Source organism: Lissotriton vulgaris, chromosome 2_1, assembly GCF_964263255.1.
Source record: "Lissotriton vulgaris chromosome 2_1, aLisVul1.2, whole genome shotgun sequence".
Taxonomy (NCBI): domain Eukaryota; kingdom Metazoa; phylum Chordata; class Amphibia; order Caudata; family Salamandridae; genus Lissotriton; species Lissotriton vulgaris.
Window position 1 is genome coordinate 436905338 of NC_141687.1, and position 10990 is coordinate 436916327.

At 41.5% G+C, this 10990-nt stretch overlaps 1 protein-coding gene across 1 annotated transcript; it reads right to left on the reverse strand.

Annotated features, from left to right (window-relative positions):
- Positions 1–372: 372 nt before the first annotated feature.
- Positions 373–10394, reverse strand: LOC147730566 (gamma-crystallin-3-like). Its single transcript, XM_086958606.1, has 3 exons — positions 10335–10394; positions 4646–4888; positions 373–700 (listed from the first exon to the last, which is right to left on the reverse strand). The coding sequence occupies exons 1-3, from the start codon at positions 10341–10343 to the stop codon at positions 425–427; spliced, it is 528 nt and encodes a 175-aa protein (XP_086814732.1). The 5' UTR covers positions 10344–10394; the 3' UTR covers positions 373–424.
- Positions 10395–10990: the final 596 nt, after the last annotated feature.

The following is a 10990-nucleotide window of genomic DNA, read 5'->3' on the forward strand; positions in this document are numbered from 1 at the left end:
GCATTCACACAATGTTACCCTCCCAGTAACTGAATGTATTACCATGCTTGATGCTTAATGCCTTGGAAAATCAATAAAAACAAGTTTGACAAAAATAAATGGAACATGGGAACTTGATTCTTGTTGTCTGTTCGTTCTCAGAATTCCTTGGTGGGAAACAACCCTGTTATTAATAGCTGCCCATCTGTAGTTCTATACACTATTGTAGGTTTACTAGTGATGTGAGCTAAAGCTAGTGAACAGATGATTGTTTTTAAACCAGTTATATATTTAGAAAGAGATTTGATATGCTGTGAAACATTTTTACTGTATGATACAGTATTAAGTGCACTGGAAAATGTGTGTGTATGGCTTTCACAAAAACACTAGAAAAAATCTTCAGATGACTTTATTCAGTGAACATTGTACAAGTAATATTCTTTGCTTAGTAGAAGTCCATTGCACGCTTAAAGGAACCAATTCTGCTGTTGATGGCACCCCAGTCAGTGTATCTTCTGTACTCTCCTGGTCTCAGGTAGTACTGACGGCCTCTGTAGTTTGGATCTTCATAGAAGATCCAATGGCCCTCAAGCACATTGCATGAGTGGATGTCGTGGTAGCGGAACTGCTCATGAACATTTGGACAGTCATCCATGAACTCCATCATCTGGCCCTTAAAGTCTTCTTTCTCATAGATTTTTATCCTGAAGGTTCCACGGTGCTGCAAGTGTGGAAATGTACAAAAAAAATGATATAGGAAATACAATTAATATTTACCAACACATATAGTAAAGGTTCAATTGATCTAGCTTCTGTTTCAACAGTAGTCATACTGGAGCTTACTAGTTCACCCTCTGCTGCTTGATATGTGAAGACACTACCTCCCATAGGAAATTCTTCCTATTGTTGTTGATAATGACCCAGGACGAGTCATAGGGACTAACATGAAACTCTTTGTGTACACTTAGAGGGATCTTCAGTCTACCTTGATGTACACCAGAGTTAAGGATCAAGATCAAGCAAGTTAAAAAGAAAGGTTATGTTCAGTTCATAAAAAGATGTGTTATTGCAGGGTGAGTTCAGGCATACTAAACTTCACCTTTCCATCTTAAGGCTTTCGGAAGATAGGCTGGAAAACATATTACACAGCCTTCCCATTCTATTCTAATGGGCAAGATGGCTTTTTAGCAGTGAAAATTGAAATGGTGTTTATTTCACTGTCAGGACATGACATACACCTTAGTACATGTCCTACCTTTCACATGCACCACACCCTGTCCAGGGGTGACCTTAGACCTACCATAGGGGTGTCTTAGGTGCACAGAAAGGGAAGGGTGCGGTCTGGCAAGTGAGTGCACTTGAAGGAAGAACATGGCAGTTTCACAAACTGCGCACAATCCCTGCCATGGCAGGCCTGAGTTCCCTTTGTAAGGCTAATTGAGTGGGTGGCACAAATAGTGCTGCAGTCCCACTTGTAGCATTTGCATTACCAGCCCTTTCACACATAGAGCACTTTATTAGGGACTTCACTAGTAATACAACATACCAACTATGGACAACCAATTACCATTACACTGTTCACAGGGAGCACTTGCACTTTGACACTGTTTAGCAGTGGCAAAGTGTCCAAAGCATGTAAGTTGGCAACACTAGTCAGAAAAAAGGTGTAGGGGAAAAGAAAAAAGTTTAGGGAACTTTAGCCAAAAAGGCCAAGTCCCACAATCTCGTAATATGTGGGTTAATAAAGGGGATCAAGTACTCGAATCTTCCGAAATCAAGATAAACTTCACTTCGGGATGTTGATATGGTGTTCCAATTGTTTCATCTTGGAGAGAGAATGATGTACTTTCACTGAAAGTGTTTCCTGCGAAACTGGTTATGTTGTTATGATGGTATCATTAAAAAATATCCGATGTCAGGTCAGTGGATATTACCACAATGCAGCTTTCCCCTGTGCTTTACTATCACTAGACATACTAAAGATGCTTCGACTTTCGCAGAGTGTCCAGCTTCTCCCTTACATCTAAGTTATGTGTGGTTCTATGTATTAGACAATATATTCATGGTATAGAGGACCTGGGAAGGTATTCCCCTTAGCTACTAATCTCTTTTCGTAAGTCTTGCACTCCAACTTCTTCTGTTACTCTTGGTCAATGGGTCAAGTAGGTTATTGTTCTTGGGGGAGGGGGTAGATATGGATTTGTTTGGAGCCCACTTTGCCAGAGGGGCTAGAGCCTCAAAAGAGTTTTGAGAAGGGGCCAAGTAGGAACACATTTGCAGGTGCGCACAATTTAAAATATCTTAGGGTGGGCCGAGATGATATGCAGCTTTGTCAGTTGCACAAATGCTTTGAGCATACATAATAGAGTCTCGAGTCTTGTAGTAAAATGTAGATTCTCCTAACCGTTAGGAAAGGAGTTTCCTCATTGTATTAAAGGCACGGAGGCGCATATTATCCCACCTCCTTGTTCTTAACCGTCCCTGATTGGGTACTGAAGCCGCAGCGTCTACTCCTGCTACATTTTAGGATAGCGATGGAAATAACCACAGAGGAATCGCATCTGTCATGCTAGAATGAGGATGCTCTTATAATTGTGGATTGCAAGAAGATGGATAGTGGATAGTGGATGGATAGTGAAGTAGCGTGGCTCACTGGTTAGAGGCGGCAGACCCGAGAGCAGAGGACGGCCCGGGACCAGGGTTCGATTCCCGACGCGGCAGGTTTCTGGACCAGGGTCAGCGGACTCGATAATTCTCTCGCCTCGGTGCCCACTCTGATCAGCGATCACACTCGGCAACTCTGGGCATTAGCTTGCCTCATCTTCACTAACGGCCCCACCAGACCGCCGGGGATGCCTGGTCTCACCCTGGAGATACCCACTAAGGGACCATCTCTCAGGGAAGCCAGGAAGGGTTTCGCAGCGGTCGAAGCGCGGAGATACTCCTCCGGGAGTCGATCCTAGCGCTATATAAACCTGCAATTAATGGAACTCTTGTGGTTCTTACTGGGGTTTCTTTTTATTTCTGTTTTTTAGTTTTCTACATGGATTATGATTACAGCCATCATGGAAAGGGCCAGTTAGCTAGGTGAAGCCTCTTTCTATGCTCTATGTTAGCCTGGCCTTTGTATTTCTTGATAGCTAACATGGTAATTCATCATCCCAATGCTGTTATATATAAAACGTAATAATAAGAATTAAAAAACATCAGGAGTCTGCTTCACTAACAACTAGGAGAATCTGCAATGTATGAGTAAGCAGGGATACAGGTTTCTATATCTAGAAGGCTGGGAATATTACTGTTAACGTGACTACGAAGCGTGTACCTTCGGACACACCCACAAACAATTGGATTTATCGACTCACGCTGCCCGAGCCCGCCGTCCTTTGAACCCCACTTCCCTTGGTCTTCTGAATAACTAATTAGGACCCCTTCCATTGGGACCTTCCTTTGACCGTTTTCGAGCATCTATTTGACTAAGTGTGGGAGCAAGTGATTCCTCTACCACATTACCCTTGGAAATATACGGGGAACGATACACCAGGAAATTCTGGAGTTTCTAATTATTTGTGCTCTGCATTCACTCTGACATTCACCTACAAGACGCCGCTAGGTGGCCCGTCCAGTTGCATTGACGTGAGCCTTACACGTTACCATTGGTCCCCTTCCCCCCCTCGTTCCCACCTCCGTCCTCTACCCTAGTCCGGAAGAAGACCCGCAGCAGAGGTTGTGAATCCCCCCTTTTTGCACCAGGATCAAAACGTCGACTACAACGCCCCTTCAATTTGAGGCCTACATCATTTAATTGTCCCTGTCCCTGGCCCCCCCCCCCGGTGTATGATCAAATTGTACAGATATTAATTTATGGGTAGGCCCGCTTTTTGGTTGTCCAACTGAAAAATTGTATTTCTAGTTGTACATAAATATCTTAACTTTGCCCTTTAATCTATTTTCTTTTTCAAATCACTTGTGCACCACCTTTCTCACTGCAGTTTGCAGTTTCTCCTTCTCTATTTTTCCCAACATGTAAATACATTTGTTATTGTACTAAGAAGATACTGAGTACTAAGAGGCCTTTTGTATTGCCTGTGTTGGGTTTATTGTATTAATTTTGTTCTTTGCAAATAATACATCTCCTTTCTCAGATTCATAATCTGTTTATTGTAATTAACGAGATTTACATTAAATGAGAGATTAAATTTTGTCAGGGACCATCGTGTTTCTACATACAAACTATCATCCAGGTCCTTTGACTGATTGGGTTAACTCCATTTGTTTAATGGTTGGGAGAAATATGCAGCATGGCTTTCTCACAGCACTGCACTGCTGTTCGATAGTGTACCACTGTCCAAAGGGGTTCTTTCACTTGCCACCCAATGAATACATCAGTACAAAGACAAAGGAACAGATTACAATAAGGTGCAGACATTCACTGTACAGAGGCAGTAAAAGAATGTGTGCTTCATTGTGCGCTGCAGCCAATTGAGAGACAGCCATACAATGTAAAGCAGACAATCCTCCCAATTTTGCAATGAGCCGGCACTGTGACTCCTGTTCCTTAGAGTAACAAGGTTGACAATAGCACACATTAGGATACAGCATATGTGTGCAACCTCTGAGTATTGAAGCGGTGGGAGGACATTGGCATAAAATGAAAAAGTTGTACCTGTGGGATCATTCGGCATGACTTGATGGAGTCGTTGTATCCCATCCACTGCTGAAAATCAGGGTACTCGCCCCTTCGCAGGTAGTACTGGTGCCCTCTGTAGTTGGGGTGCTCATAAAGCATCCAGTTGCCATTTTCCACCCGAAGGGAGTTGCAGCGGTTGAAATAGGGGTTCAGGTCAGCACAGTCAGAGCTGCACTCATAAGAGCGGCCCCCAAAGTTTCTGTCCTCGTAAAAGATTATCTGTAGATACAAATGAAGATTGTACACTCATTCAACAAACATATTTATTATTTCTGTGTATTTAAGCACAATAGTAAAATAGAGGTTTCCCTTGGTAAGTTTCTCAACTAATCAAGCCCACATTTTGATATTGGACATTTACACTAAACAAAATGTAACAAAGACGTATATATAAAAAAAGCTTTTTTCAAATTTATTATTTTGTTAAAAACATAGAAAAATCACATAGTAAAAGCATATATAAAAAATACAATTCTACTTCACACAAAGTTTGTCAACATAAAATACTACTTATACGAATATACTAAACAATGCCCTAAAATTCATCAATAGAACACACAATACAGGGGATAGACAGAAAGTTGGGACAGTGTCATTTGTCATTGAAATTTAGCACATCGAGTATTGCGATCTCAAAACACCAATCCTGGGCGCTTTCAAATCTTGCGGCCTGCAGGTTTGGCACGGTTACCCGATTGAGCAATTTATGTGGGTCGACGCGTTTCGATGGCTTAGGTTTCAAATTTGTGCCATCTTTTTCAAGACTATTTTTTTATGGTTCTTCTCAATATTGAACATCCTCATCGGGGACTCTAAAAGATGGTCTGGGTCATCTAATTTTCAATAGCATACACTTAAAGCAGCACCAAAGTCAAATGAATGTATGACGTTACAATGCAAACATTTACAACGCATGCCTTTATAATGCAGTTTTTACATCCCAACATTCTTTACAACGCAGTCTTTTACATCGCATGCCATTACATCACATTTTCAGAAACTACCTTTACAACTGATTCCATTACATCACATTAAACCTTTACAACGTATACCATTACTCGCATTTAAGGTAAGTGTTGGATAGTATAGGGGTAATAATTAATATTCTAACTCGTACCCACCGTACATTATTGTTTTTTTTTTATATCTATCTTATTGATACAATAGCCTTTCCTCTATCAAGTTTTTGTATGCCAGTGTGTGCATTGTTTACCGAAAGAAAATGGTATCAGCACCATTTATCTTTCCTTCTTTCATTGACTCCCAAATTCTTTTTGTTTAATTTCATCTTTTATATGTTGCATTTAAATGTATGTTTTCTCTAAAACCCTACCTACTATACCCGTGATTAAAAGCTGTGTGAATCTTCCAACAGGGATCGGAATTCCGAGTTGGGTGGTATTTATCATATCCGAAAATTATTGGGCGTGTTAAACATCTCACCCTTTGTTTGATAGCTCAAACCTTCTGGAATTTAACAGGGGAAAAGTGTACGGTATTCGGCATGAACTCATAACAGGTGCTATTTATTGCACGATATAAATAATATACCCCAGAGTATTGTTATTTATGTGGCTTAATAAATAGCATCTTCGTTTAAAAAAAAGCTCAGCATCTGGAGCATTTATATCAGGATGACTGCAGCGGCCGCTCCTACTATGGCAGAGGAGCGTCGCCCCCCTGAGAATAAACACTTGTTTTATTTTTTCATTTTTGCTAAGTCTTGGGGTGGGGCCTGGGGGGTGACAGGCTCTGAGTGGAGTGGTAGTGCACTCTCTTCACTGCACATGATAGTTTAGTCATCCGTCTCTGGCCGCCCAAACTGTCATTGCGCAGTGAAAGCTCTCTCCAAGCTAGCAATGCAGGTGGATTCGAGAGAGCAGGCACAGGCTCCCAGTGTGTCCTGGAGCGCAAATCGAGGGCGCTCAGGCAAATTCTGAAGCTGCTCTCATGCAGGAGAGGAGTTCAGGATTGGCTGCAGGGTATTCTGGAGCCTGTGTTGCGTGGAGAAGAGAAGCAGAAAAGCGTGACGGTTCAGGCTGCAGGTACGTTTTTTAAATTATTTTATTTTATTTTTATCACCTGCGACACCTATGCCCTCCTAGCCCTCCTTCTCCCGCCCCCCTAGACTACTGCTCGTCCAGCACACCGCCCGCTACTGGATAACTGATTCTATTCTGACTTCTGCAAAGTCTTTGCTCTGTATGTTTCAAATTTCCAGACCTCACTTTCATACACTCTTTTATTTTCTACCAAACTACGAAATTCCCTGCCCACTGCTGCCCATCTTTCACCTGCTGTGACTGTTTTAAAAAAGATAGCACAACGAATATATTGCTTTTCAGTAATTTTTCCTAATTCTCTTTTTGCGTTCATATAATTCGTATTATAATTGCACGTTTAGGGGGAAAAAAACTAACTCTATATATCACTGTCGTATGAAAAAATATTGTCCTCATTTCCATTGTTTTGTATTTTATAAATTCTGTTTAAACATCAAATATATACGCACGCAAAGATAATAATAATTCAAGCTCATTATGCAGCCTAATCCCTTTTATATAATGTTATAAATGCATATATTACCTTGATGCTGGTTTCATCAAGTTTTTACAGTTTATGATAAATCATGGACTGATTTCTCTGAAAATTTCTTAATTCGGCCCCAAAATATCACCCAGCAAGTTTGCTGCAGCAAGCGCTTGAAATCACCCTGTGCAATCCGTAAAGTCCCTGGTAAGTCCGCAGAGCTTTTAATGCAGAAGTTACCAGTTCTGGAACAGAATTAACTCATGCCTTCAATGGAGCCCACTTTCGTGAGAAGAGATAACGATAGAGCTTGCATAAGCAATTCTCCACCTACTTTCCTGGGATCCCTACATCCCTCACAATTATCTGTGCTAATTGTCTTCCAGCATGGCTAACTAATGCCTGTCTGGTTCTATTTGGGACATCTTTTTTTTATCTCAGTCAAATTTCAGTCTAGCGCCATAAAATCAAATAATTGCAATAAATCAGTTCTTTAAAAAATAATGTTTAGCACACTCTGCAGCCCTTTTCAGAGGTGTTTCCTGATTTGGGAAAAAAAAAGATCAAGAAGTGAATTAGGCCTGGGCAGAATTTCTATTACGCTGGAGTAGTTTTGGTAATTCTGCATTATTCTTTGCGCGAGATTACTGATAATTATGTGATGACTTCCCACCCAATTAAGAGTAAATTGGGCTACGGGGGGGGGGGGGGCGGGAATCCTAACATGAAAGCACGTTGAGTGAGCGCACACTAAGAAAATATCACTTAATGTTGGTAGTATATTGGGGAAAGATCCTAACCCTAGACCATATATAGCTGGCGCAAGTGGTTTTCACACTTCCTATTTGTGTTTTGTTGCACTAGTGCTATTTCTTAGAGAAAAAAGCATCCTCGCATTTGGACGTGAAGAGGCATTTTTGCAGGAAGAAATAGCACTAAATGCAAAATTACTCTTCTTGGATAATTCAAGCATAATCTCGCAGATTTTTTAGGCAATTCGCGAGACTATGCTACTGTGAATTATGCGAGTTAGGCCCAAAAACCCAGAAATATTATGTACTGCACACAATTTAGTTCCTATTTTGGGAAACTATTTAGGCGAGAACTACCACTTGGCTCTTTGGAATGTTCGGAATTGTATTTTGTTTTGTTTAATAAATGGTGACAAGTGTGCCTTTCATTTGGGAGGAATTCAGAAAACTTCCTTTTAGAAGTGACAAACATTTTTGCACAGTGAATTCCAGCACCTTCAAAGATCCAGCACAGGTTGAAAGCTGACTGCTTGGTACTGCTTACTTGAGTGGTAACAATGGTCTTCATTTTGTGGGTGAATTTCTCTTGGATTTTCCTATACCTGTCATATGAAGAAATGGTTTTCCTTGTACGACACACATTGTAAATATGCTGCCATACCTTAGCACCAGATCCAGCAACAAGTTGGACTGGGACAGAAAATTGGGCCTAGCACCAAAGTAAAAAAGACCGCTTAGGGATTCAGATAGCTAAACAAATGGCCCAAATTGAGAAATCACTGCAATTTTGAACTTGTAAAGATATTAAATATAGATGTTTTTCAAGGTTTGGGAGACTGGAGGGTTTGCGATTGCTGCAGGCAATTTGTAAAGAAATGTTATATAGGTGTTTTTCAGGGTTTGGGAGATTGTAGGGATTTGTGCTTGCTGCAGGCTGCAGGTCATATCACAGGTCCACAAATAGCGAAAACACAGTGCCACACAATAACTAGCCATTCTGGCACCACCAGATAGCCCAATAGGTTACTCAGACCTTGGCCCAACAGTTCAAGAGGTAGAGAATTAATTGGCCTTTAGTAAAATTATTTGTACTCTTTTTAAGCTGAGGGCAATAGTATAATTTGAAAACGGTTTCCAAGTCTTTAATAAAAACTTTGTTGACAGATGGAAAGCGAAATACAAACACACTGGTCTTCTTACTTTCAGACACTCTCTCAAGACTTGGCTTTTTAAACAGGCTTACTGTTAGAGTATTATTCTGTGTTATGTTCTTCTCCGATAGCGCCATGAAGCCTACGGGCGTACGCGCGCTTAATAAATAAATTTTAACATTACATAACATAACATCTCAATTGCATTTGAAAAGAAATCAAGTAGTTACTGAAAGAACGTTTCCCTAAGAACCTCCTTAACAAGGTGCTGACAGAATGTAATGCCTGCATCTTCCGCTTATTATAGGTCTCATGGTCATAGGACAGGTGTGTGAGGAATGTTGCCGCAAGTCAAGTGATGACGTGAAAGGGCAGCTTAAAAACCTACCCCGTGGCCAATCTACTGAAAGAAAAACGGTTTTATGTTGTTGAAACCCAGCGTTGACATTCTGGCACAAGAGAATTCCATGGTTCTCAAGAAGGCAGTTTGAGTCCATTCTGTCTAGGAATGTTCTGGAATATGGTCTTCCCGGATGGCTCCTGGTGCCCAACTCTGCAAAATTCAGTTTTAAGCGATGTTCTAGTCACCCACATCAAGAAGTGAATGCCAGTCACTGTGACTGCTCCAAAGAGAGGAGCGTATGGACTGGGCAGCATAGAGTCAAGACTGAGGGACCTTACAGCACCAACAACCACATATCCCTTTACATGAAAGTCACAGCGATGTGGAGCTGCTACGCTTGGTGGCCACTGGCCAAGGAGGTAGTTTAGAGCTGGAAACCCATAGAAACCCCTGGTTTGGGCCAACCTTGTCGTCCATGTTTAGCAAACTTAACTTCAGCCTTCGAGCACTGAAAAATAATAACAGGGCACCCCCATATCTCTTAAATTAATTGAGTGGTTAACGCCATTACAGAGCAGTATTTTTGCAGTGGGTCTAAAATATTGAATTCAAAACTACATAATATTTCAAGAAGACTTGCATTTTTCTACTACCTTTAGCAACATTTAATTAAATAAAGTCAGGCCAACAGCTGATTTCAGAGGCCCGCCCATTGAAATATGTTGTCACTTGTTCCCTGGCTGGAAGGCAACCCTTCACAAAGCCTACCCGTTTCTCCTGAGAAGTGTGGAGTCTTTCGTCCCCCTCATTTCAACTCATTGACTAAAAGTTTACTCTAGCAGCTACAAACATCACAGCTTGACCGAGAACCCCCCACATGTATTCCTTACCTTTCCCATGTTGGCTGCCTTGTGAATATGCAGTGCGTGTTGGGACAGCGCCCAGCTGGCCTTATATACTGTGCAGGACAAACAGCCTCACCCCGCACAAAGTACTCGGGGCCCCAGCGCGCTCTTTGTTGGGCTGTTGTCGCGTCCAGGGGTCCGCTCTTCCGTGAAGCCGGATTGTCGACCCATTGTCGAGCAGAAAGATGACACTGCAGTGTGTGTTTGTGTGTGCATGTGTCAGCAGGAACATTTCACTCAGCAAAGAACAAACCATTCCGCGGGGAGAGAATCTTCTGGCTCTGTGACAAACGGCCGGGATTTTAAAGAGAACAATCTCCATTAATTATAGAAAAATGTATTTAAAATTGTAGACAAATGGCAACACCAGTGTCTGCCTCAAATGATCACTTTTTCGTGTCCTGGATCAATAAAGAGGTGACCAAGCTCCATTTTACATGTTTTTTTTACATGTATCCAAGGCACCTAGAGGGAGGGGCACTATATTTGTAAGTGTTACAAAATTATAAATTGGGCGTTGACGGTTAGGAGGTACTAGGCTTCTTTTACTGAAAATAATGCACTATTGGTCTCAAATCCAGGGTCATTTTAAGGATTTTGGTGGCCCCGAGCAAGCAATATTTGAAGGGCACTGTTTAGAG

What these genes read in the sequence shown, in the direction of transcription:
- LOC147730566 (XM_086958606.1), bottom strand. An exon ending in CATGCCGAATGATCCCACAG is followed by an intron (nt 701 to 4,645) that starts GTACAACTTTTT and finishes CCACACTTGCAG; the next exon opens with CACCGTGGAACCTTCAGGAT.